Raw genomic sequence first — 18872 nt, forward strand, 5'->3', positions numbered from 1 at the left:
ACTTAGACGTCCTCACGTGAAGCTCACTGGGCTGTCCCTGCGGGCTCTGTGAGGTGTGAGTCACGAGGGCAGCGACCTGCTTGTTTCAGGCCCATGGGCCCACCGTTCACAGGGCTGTCCGGCCCCACCAGGCACAACTTCCCCCATGATGTCAGCTGCCCCACCTACAGACGGCACCAGCTCGGGACTGCCAGGAGCGGGGCACACGGATGCACATGAGCAGGGGAAGGCCAGGCCCCACCCCCCATCTCCTGGTCAAGGAGAAACCGAGGCACAGAAGGCTGAGGTAGAACAGGCCAGCGGACAGGCCCGGAGAGAGAGGGGGAGGGACAGAAAGAATCATCCAGAGAAAATCACCTGCAGCGCACACAGACATCCAAAGTAAGCTGCAGAAGCAGATGTAGAGGGCAATACCATCTGACGATAAGACAAATAAAACAGGCCTCAAAAAAACCCAAAATCTGGGAACTATATAGACAATGGTTCTCTCTGGGAGGTCAGGTGACACAGCAGCGAGGAGGAGAAACGTGCCTCATTTAAACTTTTGGGCAAGTAAAAAGAAAGTCAACCGTGACAATGTGGGGGAAAAGGGAAAGGAGTCTTGACATTTCATTTTGAACCTTTTCTTGGCATTTGTGTTTTCAGCCTTATAAGCATCTACAGTGTTCTATTTTTTAATGTCAATGGAAATTATCCGGGAAGGGGGATTACAGACATATTTTATTTTATTTTTTTAAGTTTTATTTAAGTAATCTTTACACCCAACATGGGGCTCGAACTCATGACCCCAAGATCAAGAGTCGCATGCTCTCCCGACTGAGCCAGCCAGGCGCCCCTACAGACATTTCTGTGTGTCCTTGTGCTTGCTGTATCTGAGACAAAAGACAAACGCTCTGTTTAGAAGAATGCTCCGAGAAAGGGGAACCCTCTTAACACTGTTGGTGGGAACGCAAGCTGGTGCAGCCACTCTGGAAAACAGAATGGAGGTTCCTCAAAAAGCTAAAAATAGAGCTACCCTACGACCCAGCAATTGCACTACCAGGTATTTACCCAAACGATACAAACATAGTGATCTGAAGGGGCTCCTACACCCCAATGTTTACAGCAGCAATGTCCACAATAGCCAAACTATGGAAAGAGCCCAGGCGTCCATCCACGGATGAATGGATAAAGATGTGGGGGGGGGGGTGCGTGTGCGTAATGGAATATTACTCAGCCATCAAAAAACGAAATCTTACAATTTGCAATGAGGTGGACAGAACTAGAGGGTATTATGCTGAGTGGAATAAGTCAGAGAAAGTCAGAGAAAGACAATGATCATAGGATCTCACTCATAAGTGGAATTTAAGAAACAAAACAGGATCACAGAGGAAGGGAGGGAAAAATAAAATAAGATGAAATCAGAGAGGGAGACAAACCATAAGACTCTGAACTATGGGAAACAAACTGAGGGTTGCTGGAGGGGAGGGGGTGGGGGGATGGGGTAACTGGGTGACGGGCATGAAGGAGGGCTCCTGGGGTGATGAGCACTGGGTGTTACATACAGCCGATGAATCACTGAACTCTACCTCTGAAACCAATAATACGCTATATGTTAATTCATTGAATGTGAATAAAATTTAAAGAAAAATAAAAATAAAATTATAACAGAATGCTCCGAGTCTGGAGTCGGAAAGGGCCGGGCATGAAGCCTGGCTGTGCCTCGTGTGAGCTGTGCGGCTCTGGGCGAGTTCCTGTCCCTCCCTGAAGCTTCATTCTCCCCATTCTTAAAATAGAAATGTTATCAGACCCCTGATGCCGCCGGCCTGAAGGGTAACTGCTGGAACGTGTGCAAAGTTCTCAAAGCGGCTGGCGCACAGTAAGAACCCAATGGCAGAGAGCCCTCAGCACTATATTCTTTCTGTACTTTTCCTTGTTGTTGTTTTTTTCATTATTACTTTTGTAACCCAAACAGAGAAAAGAAAGAGAAAGCCACATCAGTTGTTCACGTGTGACTCCCTCTTTCGACCTCACGTCCTACTTGAGAGGGACGGTGGTGAGCACAATCTCTATGTAGGAAAACTAACCCCCCCTGACTTTATTTGGTCCCCACCCTTTGACCAACTGCCACTCCATCACAAGCAGGCTTGTCAGCGGTGGCGGCAATGGCAGCAGCTGGGAGTTTCCAATTGCCGACCAGAGCAAAGGTTACACTATTTCTGGCCTGTTGGCCAAGCCACAGGAAGGGCAGCCGGGTGGGGGGGGGGGGGTGTTGGGAATTTCTGCAGTGCCTCCAGAAGGAGCATCTCAGGTTTTAACTACTTGAGAGGCTGGGGCAGGGGGGAGGTTCCCTAAGCCTACCAGGTCACCCCACGGTGCCTAGGGCCCTCCTTCAGCCCCACAGCCCTGACCTCCAAGTGCCTATAAACATAATGCAGCTTCGCAGGGGCCCAGAAGAACACCAACATGGAAACTGGTTGCTGACAGGAGCTTCTCAGAGATTCCCAGTAGATCTGCTGACCCCAGGACTCGGCAGCAACCACAACCCAACACCCCATAATCAAAATTCAAGAAGAGAGTCACCGCCCAACTCAAGGCAGCCGGTTTCTGACCACCTCCCGATTTAACTACCAATGGCTCAAGTCAGAGAAAAAAAAAAAATGGGTCCTCTGGTTTCTTTAACTGTTCTCACACCAGACCTGCTTTTCTTGCAGACCGTAAGATAAAAGAAGGACCGTTTGGCTCAGTTTGCACATGAACCACACGAAAAGGGTTGAGAAAAGCCTTGGAGCCCAAGACGGCCTCTGAAGCAACATGAAACCCTGGGCCATGTTCAGATCAGGACTTGGGGCCACACACCGCCTGGGCCCACGACTTCCATCTGTATGAAGGAGGATATGCCCTGAAAGGGCACTTGGATTTCCCACACTCCGTCCTGCCCCCCATTTGCCCATGTCCCTTCAACGTGAGCCCTCTCATGTACCATCCTTCTTGGGCAGGGGGCCTTCACAGCACCCCCAAATAACTCTGGTCCTTCATCCAGACTGTCAGGTCTATTTCTCCGCTTTGTTTGGGCCAGCACCTGGCACAGAGGCACTCTGTAAATATCGGTTAACAAATGTATTCATTTAAAATGTGCAGCGCCTAAACTGTCCTGACATCGCTCCAAGCCATAGCTGCTTGGATGCGTAGATATTTAAGGAGCTCATCGCAATCAGAAAGGATACAGAGGACCGGTTAGATAATTTATGGTAAACCCTGAAGCGGAATATGCTGCAGCAGTTTAAGAGAATGAGCGAGTTCTCCGTCTAGTGACATGCATGAAGAAATCACCAAGAGGTACTGCTGAAAGAGCTAGTCACAGAACAGTATGTACAGACAAATAATACAATTTGTATATAAATAAATATACTTAAGTGGTTACATAGGAAAAATACATAAACACCCAACTCTTATTAGTGGATTTCTCCAAGACACAGGACTATGGGAGGCATTCGGTTTGTCTCTGAGCCTCCTTCATCCACACAACCCCATATCTTGAGATTGTTGAGTACTGATGTGAGACATATAACACATGGCATCAGTGTCTGGTAGAAAGTCCGTGTCCAGCAAACAGTAGTTCTTATTACTATCATGTTTTATCTCTATGACCAAGTACACAAATATATGTAAAATTTGTCTTAGTGTTGCCCCGTGGGCAAACATGCTCGAGTGGGAATTAACAGCTTCTCAGCGAAGGTCCCACAGTTCTCACTTTAACACCTCAGCCGGGGTGTGGCTGAAAAGTCTCTGTCATCTCCTGTGAGATTCTCCCCAAGATAACCTAATAAAGCAAATTGCTCCATCCGCGCAGGCTCAGGGCGGATGTGCCGTGAGGCGCTCAGCAAAGAGGCACAAGGCAGGTCCCCGGCTCTCTCTGTGCTTTCCTCCCCACACGGCCTGCTGGGGGCCCGGCCGCAGAGCTCAGAGAGCTGAGGCCCGCCAGCCCGGCCCGGCCCGTGAAGATCAGAAGGCTCCGAAGGCCCCGGTGCTTACCTGCACGGTCAGGTAGAGCCTGTGGGGGCTCCCAGGGCCAGCCCAGTCCACGCTGAGGGCTCGGCACTGAGCTAGGGCCGGTCGAGCGGCACTTCGGACGCCAGAGTCCTCGTCACTGCTGACTGGGGTGTCTTTTCCACGCCCTGTCCCAGGACAGAGAATACAGGTAAGATGCTAGGCCCCTGGCTGAAGGCTGCCGGCCAGGACCCCTGGCTGGGGCCGTGGCTGAGCCCTGCTTCCCCACACTCCGGGCCGGCCCAGGCGCAGCCAGGAGGGACTCACACGCCCTCACACGCCTGACCGCCTCGGAGGGAAGGCCTGGCACCAGGCAGGGGCTGTGCTCCCCTCTTCCCAAAAGCCACCCGAGCTTCTCTTTGGGAAGGCACCCGAGGCCTCTGAGGCGGGGGGGGGGGGGTGCTCCCCGCCCTCCACAGTGGCTTTTGGGGCTGGCACTTGCTCATGAACACCCTCTCCAGAGAGCAGCAAAGGGAAGCCTATGCCAACCTGGCTGCGTTCATCTTCACAGGAGCCCCAGGGCCATGGCTTTATTACCAAGGCCGCCTCTAGGTGGCAACTGCTCCCCTGCCTTCCTAAACACCAACCCTGTGCTGGGAGGCCTGGTCCCTGCAGCCTCCAAAAGCATACTGAGGACCAGCTAAAGCACATCCCCTCGAGCCTCTGACACACTGCCTCCCTCACTGGAGCGGGGAGAGAGCTGACCGTGGTATGGATATCCCATGCACCCCACTTCAACCCCCCAGCAGGGCCTTACTGCCCTGCCCGATCCTCAGTTTCCTTGTCGATAGTGTGGGGATAAGGAACCAAGCTCCTAGTTCTGGGGTGAGGGTTCCATGGAAGGACACATGTTAACACGCTCACTCTGTGCCGGGCACACAGAAAGTGGCCACTGATGCAGGCCCTTAGGACCACAACCGAGGAGGGTGAATAATGTGCCCAGGGTCACACTGAGCCGGGACCGCAATCCCACGGGCTAACCTACCCTCTGCTCGCCTGTCCCTCTGAAGGCAGAGCTAAGAGTGGGGGTGGGGGCGGAGGGGCCAGGGGTGACCAAGCTGGCTGAAACCCTACGCAGTGTTAGGCACTCTGCTTAGCATTTCACCCACGGGATTTCATATGACCTTTGTCTTAAATTGTAAAAGTGGGTAAGTCTGTATGGTCACATAATCTTCATAATACTCATGGAACAGACCGATGCGCGTGCATGCCCACATACACAAGACCAGAAGGAGCACAGAAAGTGTCCAGTAACAAGCCTATAGGTGATCTTTATTTTCTTTTTTATACTTTTCTGTGTTTTCTATTGAGTGGCTTTTTTTTTTAGTTTTTTGAAAATTTTTTTAGTTTTTTAGTTTTGAGTGTTTTTTTTTTTTAGTTTTCCAAACGAACACTTTTGTCTTTTGCTTGTTTTTTTCCCTCTTTTCTTTCTTTTTTTTCTTTCTTTCCTTTTTTCTTTCTTTCTTTCTTTTTTTTCCTCAGAAAAGCAATACCCATTCATATTACATCTGTAATCTTAGGAAAACCTTGTGGTGTAGAGGCCATCTTCATCCCCTTCCAGACAATTGAGGCTACTCGACCTAAAAGCCCAAGCTTTTCCCAGAGACTCCAGGCCATCCCCAGCCTCACCTGTCCTCTGCAGAGAGACTTTGGAGGGTACCGCTCTGGCGGCCACCAGTGGCACAAATGTGGGAGAGAAGGAACTGAAGTTTGCTGTGTGCCCTTTCTGGGCCTCAGTTTCCCCTTCTGTACATGGGGGGGGGGCTTGAATCTGATGGCCCAAAGGGACTCTGCTAGCTCAGACAGGGTGGTAATCTAAACCCCTTTCTCTGTAGGTCAAGGAATAACAGACAGCAAGCTCCTCAACACATTTTGACTGAAGACCCCTCTCTCCCTCCACACTTCCAGAACTTCCCCAAGCTCAGCTTGGGAGACAGTCATGGGGCAGCTCCCCGGACCCGATGATACAGCCGGCACTGGAAATCAGATGTGCCATTCACTTCTTGGCGTGTGAGGTACCAGGGGACATGACCCAGAAAGGAGAGCTGGTGTTGACAGCTCCCCGGGGGGGGGGGGGACAGCGAGGGTCCGCACTCAGGGACTCCTTCACTGCCCACCTGCTGTCGGGACCTTACAGGAGCCGCCCCGGATGGCACCTGAAACCAAGCGCAGGGCACCCAAACTCGCCTAAGCTACGCTCCGTGGCAGCCTGGGTCGGCTCCTCGTGTCCCCCGCGAGCCGGCCGGCAGATCAAGTGTCAGTGCCGCGCAGGGCACCGGGCGGCCACTTCACCTACCTTGTTTACCAACCGCGGGCAGAAACCGGAGCGAGACCGCGAGCGCTCGGCCAGGGACCAAGGACGCGCCGCCGCGGAGCGCCCCCCGCCCGGCCGGGTGGAGATCGCGTGGTTTGGGCGGCGTTGTCCCCCTGCTCCAGAAACCGCGTTGAAGTTTAACTCGGCGTCCGGGACCTCTCTTTACGGGCGAGCGCGGGGCAAGAGCGCCGGCGAGATTGACGCCCCGACTGCGACTCCGCGCCAGCCCGCGGGCTGCCCGGCACCCTGTAATTACCTGACAGCTCTGACTGAGCCTAGGAACTTGCGAGAAAGCCCGGCCTCATCTCTGCTATCTGGAGGAAGGAAGGGAAATAAAGAGGCATTTTAAAAATGCGGACTCACCAGTTCTCAACCTCCCCGGGCCGGTGTATGGGAAAGGGCGGGCAGCCGGGCTGGCGGGGGCGGGGCGAGCCATCCCCGGCTCGGGCTCCCCGGCCCGGCCCACTCTCCACAGGCCGCGCAGCGAGGGCGTGGCTCCCAGGTTCCACGGCCGGCGAGACGGGACCATGGCCCGGGGCTCAGCGGCCTCCTCCGGGCGCCGGGCGGCCTGCGGACAGAACAGGGGAGGCGAGGCTGAGCCGGCTGCAGCTGGGGGACAGATCAGAGCCTGCCTGCAACAGGGTCACCTGTTACCCGGAGCGGCAGCCCCAACTCCAATGCCACCTCCACCCCCCAGCAAAGATCCCTGAGCTTGCGGGATGACACAGAGCCCCTCACCGTTTCAAGGTGCTTTTACCCAAGTAAGGAGGCTCAGAAGTGGGTGAGGAGCCCATCAGGTGCATCTGCAGCACGCTGTGGAGCCCTCACATCTCAGCCCCTCCCCTGGAAGCCTGGCAGCCTGAAGACGTGCCAGGTCACAGCCCCATAGGGAGGCAGCCCAAGTCAACAGCATCTCCAGAACTCTAATCAGAAGGGGCCTGACTGTGGCCAGTGACAAGAAAGACATATATATCAAATTCTCTTAAAGTCCACTCTATCTAGTCTATTCAACTAGCCTCCACTCTGTGCCTACAACTTGGCAGGCAGTAAGATACAACGATTCATTGCTTCTTCATCTAATAATTATTTATCTGGCATCTGCTGTGTGCCAGGCACCTGCGAGGGGTCTCTTTGATCAGGAGAGATGGGGCCTCAGAGCTCCCTGTCAGGAGGGAGGTAAGCACTTCAGCAAACCTTCATGATCTGAACAGGATGCAGAGAGGCACCAGGTGGTATGGGAGGAGGGGGTGGGGGTGGGGGTGGGGAGCACTGGTCTGAATAGAAAGCCCCATGGCGGGGGCACCTGGGTAGTGCAGTGGGTTAAGTGGCTGACTCTTGGTTTTGGCTTAGGGTCGTGAAATCAGAACCCGCCTGGGGCTCCACACTTAGCATAGAGTCTGCTTGAGATTTTCTCTCCCTCTCCCTCTGTCCTTCCTGCTTGAGCTCTCTCTAAAATAAATTTTTAGAATATTTTTTTAAAAAGCAAGCAAGCAAGCAAGCAAGCTGCATAGGTCCCTCATGAACTGAGCAGACGAATAGAACAGATTTGAAGCATTCCCTACACGAGTCTTTATTGAACACCTATGGTGTGTAAAGCAGCTGTGAGGGCATTTAAAGTACCCGGCTACAGTCCCAGACTCAGACAGTGATGCCAGGAACAGAGGACGCCAAGTCAGCTCAGAGAGGCAATGCGGACTTTGCTTTTGGTTTTTTTTTTTTTTTCCTAAAGATTTTATTTATTTATTTGATAGAGAGAGACAGCCAGCGAGAGAGGGAACACAAGCAGGGGGAGTGGGAGAGGAAGAAGCAGGCTCATAGCGGAAGAGCCTGATGTGGGTCTCGATCCCATAACGCCGGGATCACGCCCTGAGCCGAAGGCAGACGCTTAACCACTGCGCTACCCAGGCGCCCCTGCTTTGGTTTTAAAATGGAGTTCGAGGCACCCAAGAACTTCCTGATGGCGCCACCTGGGCCGCAGACTGCTTTCTACCAGACAGGAAAGATTACCTATTTGAACAGTGTCCACTCCCCTGACCCGCTCTGGTTCTCCATGGTGGGGCCCACAGCACAGTCATTGGTGCAGCCCCCTCCCCCCCAGCCTGGTGCTGGAACAACACCCACACCAGACCCCTGGCAATGGCTTGACAGGTGAAGGCCCTGAAACACATGTACACACGAGCCCGGGCCGAAGCCTGGCAAAGAGCAAGGCTGGGGATTCAGAGCTGGGAGGCTAACGACAGTCCAAGTGCCACAGGTGAGGATCCAATCACCAAAGATAACCAAGCACAGAGCTCACTCTGGGTGGTAAGGAAAGCTGGAGAAGGACGGTCAGAGGTGTCGACACCACCAGGCAGGTGCAGAGTCCTCACACGTGACCGGACGGTGAGGGGGGAAGGAGAGGATGGTCAGTTTCCAGCTAACAAGGCCATGGGGAGGTCAAACTGGAAGAAAGCCCTGGGGGCTCTAGAAGGGAGCCCATCAATGGAGCTGGGCAGAGGGCAGACCTGGGTAGGCCCAAGAGGTGCACAGGGCTAAAGGAAGCAGCTGCTTCCTTCTCCGTGGGGAAGTTGGGCTAGGGTGAGGAGGGAAGGCTGATTGAGAAGATATGGTACATAGGATAGGAGGGATCCGAGCTTGCTGGGTGGACAGGGCCAGGAATGACTGAATCAGGGAGAGGCAAAAGAAGTCTGAGTACAGGGATGGGTAGCGGAAGATCTGGTGACCACAGTTCACACAGCGAAGCTCTGGAAGAATGCCAGGCTTACTGGCCAAGGATTCATGCACTCTGCCTTCCCTGACCGAGGAAGACAACTTGGAGGAGGCTTCTGGGTACAGTGTTACTGGACTGTGGGCCAAAGGATGGGACAGAGGCTAATCCAAATATGTGGGCCAGCTCCATTGAGGAAACAAAGATGGACCAGTATGGAGCAGAAGGAACCAGGGGTAAGAGCCAGATGCCCTTTCCTCCAGGTTGCTTGGCACGGAGCTGGGCACACAACCATCCCCGAGGACCAATGGCCTAATGGGGCAAAGAGGGAGAGAGACAGTCTCCACCTGCATGCCAAGCTCCTGGAAAGGTGAGAAGGGCATTGAAGGTTGATTCCACGTTTGAGAGAGAAGACTGTTAAAGAGATCAGTGAAGTCTGAGGGACAGAGACAGGAGGAGACAATACTTTTGTGACTTTCTGGAAGGGAAGTTGGAGAGGCAGCCAGGAAGATAGCAGGAAGAAAGAGGAAGGGTGTGTGCAAGATCCTGAAGAGGAAAAAGCAGCTGAATTTAGCAGCCAGTAGGGTGGGAAGGTCAAAGAATCCAGGACTCAAACAAGCCCAAGGCTGGGGCTTCTGCCAACTTAGGACTCACGGGGTGGGACAATGGGGACGGGGTGGGACAATGGGGACGGGGTGGGACAATGGGGACGTGGAGTGGAGTGGCTATGACCCAGCTCTGCCACTTACTGGATGTGTGACCTTGGGAGAATTATTTTGTCTCCCTGTGCCTCATTATCTCCATCTGAAAGTGGGGAGAACTCCACCTTACAGGGTTGGTACAAGAATTAGACAGTGCATATATAAAGTGTTCAGAACAACGCTGGCGTATATAAGGAGCTCAAAGTTTTTATTTTTCAGTGATCTCCCTCCCTCCAGTGGTGAGTGAGTGCAGAGGGGCTGACTTGGAGAGGGAGACAGATTTGCCCCTTTGTCTAGGCCAGGGCAATAGAACTGCTGTGCTCCCTCCCCCCCAACCTCTGCTCTCCCCCAGACGAGAGATATTGCAATGATTGAAGGACAGATTTGACAAGTACCCAGATATTGCTGCTGGGGAGGCCTTAAGTCTCCCTGGGAGAGAAGGTCAGGGAGGCTGGACAGGGGCTTGGCCCTCCCCTGCACAGTCACAGGTCCTGGCTCTTCCAGGACAACCCAGACTTCAAAAACCTCCGCTCCCACAAGAGCAGCAGAACTCATCACCCTAAGTCCCTAAAGTCCAAACACTGCAAATACAGGGCCCCATTCCGAGGCTGCATTCCTTGCTAATGACTCTCCCTGGCCAAGGAGACGGCTACTTTATCAAGGGCATGGGGAGTACGCCTGGGCAAGGAGAGCTGCTCACCCAGCCTCGTGGCCCAGGGAAGGTGAAAGGTCAGGGACGGCCAGGACCCACAACCTTGAGACAAGATATGCTGGGGGTTGGGGGAGTACTTGAGAATTTAAATACAGCTTCCTCTTTAAAATCTCCCAGGACCAGGCCCTTCACTGCACCAGAGTTCTGCTCTAACTCACAACAGGGGGTTGAAGGAGGTGGCTTCTGGCTTGCCCTCCCTGCTGGGATCCCCCAGACGGCTGCTGTCACTGGCTCAATTTCCTACTGCCCAGGACGGCACCGGCCCAGGCCCTCCTTCCAACCTCAGGGCCGGCCTACCCACCCCTGCCCTGCGAGGGGGAAAGCGAACTGCCCAGGGAACATATGTGGTGGGAGGGCTCAAAACTGCAGCCTTCAAGGGATCCCTGGGGGGTGAGGGGGAATCTCTGCAAGGGGAGGGGGAGGCCCTAACGGACATGAGGTTCCCAGGTCTGTTTCTGCTCTCCCGGGCCAAAGAGATCGGAAAGGGGGTCCCGAGGCTGCTGCGACCCCAGGGGACGTGCCGCCCCAAGCCGTGCTGTGGGCAAGGTCCTCGGCTCCGGCTGATCGGCGCAGGGGGGCGGCGGGCGACCACGCAGGGCTGCTTCTCCCGGGCCCGGCCTTCCCCGCGCCCCGCAGCGGTCCGGGCAGGGGCGGGGGTCCTGCGGGCAGGGCGGGCCCGGACGCGGCACCCGGAACGGTGGGCCGGGCGGACCCCGAGAGCCCAGCCCGCCCCCCGCCCGCCCCGGTCCCCGACTCACCGGCCTGGCGAAGGCAGGATCCCGGCGTCGCCGCAGAGCCCGGGGCTCGGCCGACCCGGCCCGCCGGCGGGAGGCAGCTCCACGCCGCCGCCTCCTCGGCCCGCCCCGCTCCCGCCCCTCCCGCACACTTTCCACAGGAAATGATTAACTCGGGCCGCGGCGCGTTCTCATGGCAACCGGCTCCTGCCCAGGCGGGGGGTCGGCGGCGCGCCCGCGCTCCCGCGCACTCTCCCGCGCGCTCACACTCACACGCGGGGCCGCCCACTCTGCGGCCTCCCCGCTCCGCACAGATGTTCCCGCTGGGCCCCGGGGCCGGGGGCCCACGCCCCACACACGCTAGTGCACACGTGCTCGCACACCCACTGGTGCACACACAGCGTCATACATGCTCATTTTTCGTGTATGGGCTCTCGCAGGCCAGTACACACGTCCCTCACACATGCCTTCACACATGCTCTAGTCCGCACACACAAACACATCCAGTGTTCACACACGTGCTTTTGCTCTTTACACTCCCAGGCGCACATCCGCTAACCCTCGTACCGAACTTTCACACACGCTCGTTACTCCTCACACACGCTTCTCCCATGCTGTCCTTCACACGCTCTCACACACCAGCTCGTTTTCTTGACCATCTAACACACGCTTTCACACACGCTCTCTATATACAGATAACATGTATACACTTCCACATTCTCACACACTTTACACAGGCACTCACGGTATCGTCAGGCGCTCTCACACGTGCTTCCCCACACACGGTCCACGTGCAATGGCTCCCATGCACCTTGGGGCATACATACACTTGCTCTCCCTCACACACGTTCTCGCACACACTCCACACCTCGTTCTCTGACACTCTAGTATACACATCCTTTGAAACCCAAGTCCACACTCTCACTCACGCGCTCTCACACTCCAGGTATCATGTACACACACACGTGTGTCACACGTTATCACTATGTTTACACACACACATGCTCTCACTAGCTCTAGTAGGAATACACAGGCCGGGTTGCCTCCCCAGCCACGGCACCACCCCCGGAATTTGCATCTTCCAGGGCTTAGGGTTTTTTAAGGTAAAATACTCCTTCAAGCTCCAGTGCAACAAGCACAGAGTGCAACCGCTCAGGAGCAGGCAGCAGCTCCCGGCACAGCCCAAAGTCCCTCCTGGGGGGACGTCTCAGAAGAGGCACAGGGGAGGCCAGGGAGCCGGCGGCCAAGGAGAGACAGCTGACCCAGAGGAGCCACTCTGTTCTTTGTCTCCCAAACAGAGGCGGCATTTTACTCCAGAGCCGGCAGCCATCGTCCCCTCCAGGCTGCAGGAGGACAAGAAGGAAGCTCAGAAGCCCGCCCAATGCAGGCTGATGGCTCCGCAGACAGTCCGAGAAGGGTGGGCACTTGACTCTTCCCCAGAGGTGCAAGGAGGGGACTGCAGGGGGACATGCAGATCAACAAAGGTTCTATCTCCTGTCTCGGCCCAGGCACTAGGCCAAGGCCCTGGGCCTCTCATTGTTCTGGATGCCAGAACAGGACACTCCACAAGCCCCCGGCTGGAAGTGGGCTAATGTGTGTTTTATTTTCTGAGATGCTCAAGTGAAGGCCCAGTAGAGGGTAAATGTCCCTCTCCTGGAATGGTTCCTTGGAGAGTTACAGATTTCCAACTAAGAACCCCAGATAACCCTCTCAACGGGAGAGAAGGCCGTAATTTGAGAGTTCCCTTCTCTGAACCCCCCGCCTGCTCTCCAGACAAGAGCGGTCAAGGGGACTACAGGGTTGGATGAGGGCAGAATGTCTCTAGAATCCTGACCAAGTATCACGCTATTATTCGATTGAGGCAAGTTGTTTGTCTGCAAAGTCCTGGTAGAGAGAACTGGAGGCCTTGTCTTACTTGCCGGCTGGTACAGTGACATTAACCGCAGGTTCCTTCCGACGAAGCCAAAGCCAGATTTTTAAATTAATAATAACATTTATTGTTCGTTTTCTCTGATTACAAAAGTAATAGATGTTCATTGTAACCATAATCCCACCCACTTGAGATAAATGCTGCCAACATTTTAGTACAGTCTTTTTTTTTGTATGCACATAATAGCTACCATTTATCCAAAGTTAACACTGCCAGGCACTGCACTAAACTCTTTATAAACAAGATCCCATTTAACCCTGAACACCCTGAGGTGGACACCAGCGTATCTCCGGTTTTTAGGAGAAGAAACTGAGCCTCCCACAGTTCATTCATAAACCCAGTGTGTGACAGAGCTGAGCTATGAACCCAATGGGTGTGAGCGTGTGTGTATGTGCACAATGTACATGCAGACAGTCCTATCCTATGTAATGAGTTGCGGTCCCAGATGCAAGCGTTTATTAAGATCAAAGCATTAGTGGAGAAAAAAAGAAAACTGAGGTGTTAGATGGAGACAATTTTTAGGTTCTTGCAGAACTCCGACTTGAAATATAAAAGCAAATTGCTTTATGATTGTTGGAATTTAGTTTAAAAATGTACAATGTCACCAAGGAACTACAGACTAATGACTCCAAGGTCATTTCTATCCCAGAAACTTCACTGATGGTTTGATATGGAAGCTGCCAACTGTCTCCTGGCTACAGGGAAGGTAGAGATTGGCCAGAGACCTGGCCATTCCAACACTGAGGTCCTGAATCCGTAAGTGAGGACACTTCGGTTCAGCCTTTGGCCTTGACCTCTTGCCCACCTTCTAGCAGAAATATAGAAATGTCGGGAGGGCTACACAAGAGGCAGTGGCCAGAGCACTGCAGCTTCTTAACTATATCCACCCTATCCCCGAGACGGGGGTTCAAAGAGCCTGAAACCCCTTCACTTTAAGGTGTCCATCCGAGAGGTAGCCAGGGGCCCAAGAAGTCTATCACCCAGAGGGAAGTAAAGAGGGGAGAAATAACACGGATTATGTTTGATCTGATTCTCACAGTAACCTAGAGTAAAGCACCACATAAGATTTACATGATTTTCCAGTTTTAATGATTTAACTTGAGATCTGATCACCTCTAGGCCTTTGCAATGCTGTGTTCCCTGCCCAGAAAGCCTCTCTCCTTTCCCCACTCCCACCTGCCTCCACCCACCTTGACCTGGCTGACTCCTGCTTGTTCTTCAAGTCCTTCAAGCTTAGAGGTCATGCTCCTTGACCCACCCAGGCACCATCGTTCCCTGTCCCCCCCACACCCCCACACTGGATTGTAATGGCCTCTCCTGTCTACACCAACAGCTCTTGGAGGGCAGGGCACTTTCCTGACTCGATCACAAGGAAATCCTCGGCAAGTGCCCGGAATCATTCAAGTTTCCATTGACTAAATAAATCACGTATAATTCAGAGGGGGAAGAACAGGTACATTAAAGCATATCCAAACAGACTTTCTTCTTTCTTTTTTTAAAGAATTCATTCATTCATTCATGAGAGAGAGAGAGCATGAGCAGTGGGGAGGGGCAGAAGGAGAGGGAGACAAGCAGACTCGGCACTGAGCTCCAGGGAGCACAACTCGGGGCTTGATCCCAGGACCCTGAGATCATGACCTGAGCCGAAGGCAGACACTTAGCCAAATGAGCCACCCAGGCGTCCCCAAAGAGACTTTCTTCTTGTGTAAGTTAATGATAATTCTTATCAAAAGGAGGTAAGAAACGGGTCCTTAAGCAATTATTTCAATGTGGTCACGAAGGGGCACCCTGCAGTCATGAAAATTACATATCGTTGCACGATCCTGGGTAACAGTGTCTTGAAGTTAGAGAGCAACATTCTGGGGGTAGGAGTCGAATATTAAGTAATTCTGACTCAATGAGCCACTGTTTTGAATCCACATACTCCAACACTCCTGCAATAGTTCATTATGGACAGCGCAGAAAGCGCTGGGGAGGATCCCATGGAGGGAACAGGCAGGATTCTGAGCTCAGCCCTGCAAGCATGCGATTGACTCCCAGCTGCAGGACTTGGCAGCTAAACCTCTGAGCGTGTTGGGGGTGGGAAAGAAGGGGGGGCACTGGCTCTTGGCTCACACCTGCCAGCTTTCAGGAAACCATGCTCCTCAGTGGACATGAAGGGGTGGGGCCTCGGACAACCCTTGGCTGGTGTGTAAGTTCCTGTCATTCTCATCTGCTACACACTCCGCTCTTCAAGCGCTGGTGCTCAACAGATAAATGAACAAATGATACCTGTCTCTCCTCTCCCTTCCAGCTCCCTCTGTGCCTTCCCATCCCTGCCCAAGGGTGCCTGCCTCCTTTCTAAAACTCTATTAACAGGGGAAACAGTTCTCCTATTTACAAAGGGCCTTGCAGGGAACCAAGCAACCCTCCCCTCAATAAAACTACCTTGCCCTAAAATCTCTACACAGTGATACCTTTCTGCCTTTGCCAGGGAGATTGGACTCCGCAGTGCTTCCCTGGGCTCTCAGGTGAGGGAAACCTGAAACCTCTTCATGACCTGAGAAAGAATTTGGCAGATAACTCTCCTAGCACTCCAGGGTAGAAAGCAAACAGAGGGTTTTTTTTCTCTCCTGTTGTCATTTCCTGTAGTCTAAAAAATGAGAGGAATGCAAACACTGAGAAGATATGTACTCAGGCACCAGGTAATAAAAAGATTTAGTAAGAATGGCCATGGGGATAAGCCCTACCCCTGCCCCTCCTCCCTGAGTCACAGCGTCCCACCAGCTTACCATCCAGAAGCTGCCTGGGCTCCTTCACCCAAACACTCCCTCCCCAGCTTCACTTCTTGCTCCTAAATCATTCTAGCTCCTTGTTCTAAGCCAAGGCATGCATTATTAACATCGTTCCCACTTTTTTTCAACTTCCCCATTCATTTCTGCCCATCTGCTGCAAATTCTAGGTGGCTGGGGTGGGTTTTTTTTAACTTCAATTTTTTTTTCTGCACAAATGTAGTAGAAACCAAAAGAGGGGGGAGAAAACAAAACCCAGATCCCACCACCCTTATCTTACTGTCACTGGCCCAGATTTTCTTTTCAGTATTTGACCTTGAACAGACATGATTTCTATATTAAGGAGAGACAGTATAGGACAATGGTTGAAACTGGGTTTAGGGGTCCAGCGGCCCTGGATTTGAACCCTGGCTCAATCACTTCCTCCGTGCTCAGTGTCTTCCTGTGACAATGGGAATAGCCCTAGTTCCTAACCCATTGGGTTGCTATGAGAGGTAAATATGAGCCCAGCAGCCGACACAGGGTCTGTCATCCACAAACACTAGCTTGGGCATAGTGGGAGTCAGAGAGTGAGTGCAATTTTCGACTCTGCCTTTTCTCACTTTAAATCGTATAAAAACCATTTTTCCAAGTTACTTTTTTCTGCTCTATCCTGTTCTTTTCTGAACGGTAGGCCCCAGACTGAGGATAAAGCCAGGTCCCATTCAGCTTTGGGATTCCAGTCTCTAGGGACACACCCAGTGCTGAGTAAAAATTACTGGAAAGAATAATCATTCTCCTTTTTTCTTTTCATTCTTTTTTTTTAACAAATTTTAAAAAAGATTTTATTTATTTATTTGACAGAGAGAGAGACAGCCAGCGAGAGAGGGAACACAAGCAGGGGGAGTGGGAGAGGAAGAAGCAGGCTTCCAGCGGAGGAGCCTGATGTGGGGGTCAATCCCAGAATGCCGGGATCACACCCTGAGCTGAAGGCAGACGCTTAACGACTCAGCCACCCAGGCGCCTCCCCCCGCTTTTTTAAGAATTTTTATGTATTCATTTGAGACACAGAGAAAGCATAAGCAGGGGAGAGCGGCAGAGGGAGAAGCAGAAGCAGACTCCCCACTGAGCAGGGAGCCCAACGAGTGGGGCTCGATCCCAGGACCCTGAGATCATGACCTGAGCCGAAGGCATATGCGCAACCCACTGAGCCACCCAGGCGCCCATCTTCCATCCTTCCTTCCTTCCTCCCTTCCTCCCTTCCTTCCTTTCTTCCTTCCTTCCTCCCTCCCTCCCTCCCTTCATCTGTACACCCAACGTGGGATTCAAACTCACAACCCCAAGATCAAGAGTTGCATCCTCTACCAACTGAGCCAACCAGGAGCCCCAAAAGAATAATTATTTTAAACAGCTCTGCCCTGACTGAGCTAACCATTCGATGAGGTCAGACATGTGCGTAGGTCCCATTTCTTCACTTTTATAAACAGCATGGCTGTTGACATCTCCCCACACACAGCCTGTTCATTCCCAGGGGAAGGGAGTGTTGTTAATTTCATAAATCCTTTCTGAATAAAGAATCTGAACATTTTTTTACACTCTCTAAACATGTTGCCAGATTGCCATCAGAAGGGCTGTACCAAATTTACACTTTACACTGTTGCTGGTAACAATTTCGATGAGAACGACTTCTTGCGTTGATTTACAGTTTTTCTCTTGGATCTGGAATCCTGGCCCCGGCTGGCTCCCCTGCGCGGCAGGAGGCATATAAAAAGATAGTCTGAGTGATGGCTGTCATAGAGGGAGGAGTGTCTGGTTTGTTTGTCGGTGTTGCTGTCGACTGGGCTAGGCCGGGTGCGGCTGGGAGCACTGAGTCAGTGCACCCTCTCCCTGCCTGCTCTTTGGCCCCCAGATACCTTCCCAGGTGGGTTCTGGAATATTCTACAACCCTGGAAGATTCTCCTTCAGTGACCATTAGTGTTACTAAGGTTATCCCTGCCCTGACACCAGACAGGCACCTCATTCCGGCTTCTTGCAGTCACTCCATCAGTCACTCCTGGAAAGAGAATCCCTCAAGAGTCTCTAGCATCAGTAGTCGGCTTTCTGTTCTGGGGGGGATGAGGGGGGGTTACAGAGCAGCCTCCAAGTCAGAGAAGCCACGTGCCGCGGCTCTGGACCACCCACTCTGCCAGCCTCTTGGCACTGCCTGCATCACTCATCCAGCTTCTGCGACAGCCCCAAGGCCTCTCCCCCTGCCCCCTCGACTCTGGCCCTCCTCCTCTGGGGGTGGCCCGTGTTTGCAAACAGCCACGGGAAGTTTTGACGCTGCTGATTAACCAGACTCCCACGGCTCTGGGTTCTTAGTCATCATGGCAAGTCTCAACCTTCTGCCTGCCCGGCCAACATCACCAGCTTCCAGGTGACAGGGAAGAAGTGACTAGGAGCTGCCTAGTTTCAGTGGCTTCCATCCGTCATCCTGGTGGGGGCGGGGGTGGAGGGGGTGAGAACCTCCGCCCATCCCAAATGACTGGAAATCCACATAGGGCCTGAATGCCACAGCAGGAATTTAAGCTGATTTAGCTTGCCCTTGCTGAGAGAAGCTATGTGTGATTAAAATGAAAATAAGGCCAAAATGCAGTCACTCCGGTCAGGGGCCCCAGATCAGTAAACCAAGACTTAAACCTGATCGAATTATAGTTTCAACCCTCCCACCCAAAAATGTAATCTTTAACCAGTCAATGTGGGAATTTCCTGGTCTGCACTAGATTTACTGAGAGACCCCTTCTGTATACGTCAGAAGGCTGACCTTGCCTAAAATAGCACTCTTTGCTAATAATTTCCTTGTCTCTCATTACCTCTCTACCTTTAAAAACCTTTCTTATCTATAGCTCGATGGAGTTCATTTCTACTTGCTAGGTGGAACGCTGCCTGATCCACAGATCATTAAATAAAGCCTCTTTGATCTTTAAATTTACTCAGATGAATTTTGCTTTTTAAC

General features: G+C 52.8%; 1 protein-coding gene across 6 annotated transcripts in view; it reads right to left on the reverse strand.

Annotated features, from left to right (window-relative positions):
• KIFC3 (kinesin family member C3) overlaps positions 1-18872 on the reverse strand; it is a 52130-nt gene that overhangs the window by 25739 nt on the left and 7519 nt on the right. For 2 of the 6 annotated variants that reach the window (XM_045806876.2, XM_045806875.2), the window contains exons 1-3: positions 11222-11354; positions 6707-6911; positions 4015-4157 (exon numbers count right to left, since the gene is read on the reverse strand). In XM_045806876.2, coding sequence (XP_045662832.2) covers positions 4015-4157; positions 6707-6872 — 309 coding nt within the window. In that variant the 5' untranslated portion in view covers positions 6873-6911; positions 11222-11354. The other 4 variants (XM_045806879.2, XM_045806878.2, XM_045806874.2 and 1 more) reach the window with 3 other exon arrangements.

This window comes from Ursus americanus, chromosome 21 (genome assembly GCF_024610735.1).
Source record: "Ursus americanus isolate L20-20 chromosome 21, mUrsAme1.1.p, whole genome shotgun sequence".
NCBI classification, from domain to species: Eukaryota; Metazoa; Chordata; class Mammalia; order Carnivora; family Ursidae; genus Ursus; species Ursus americanus.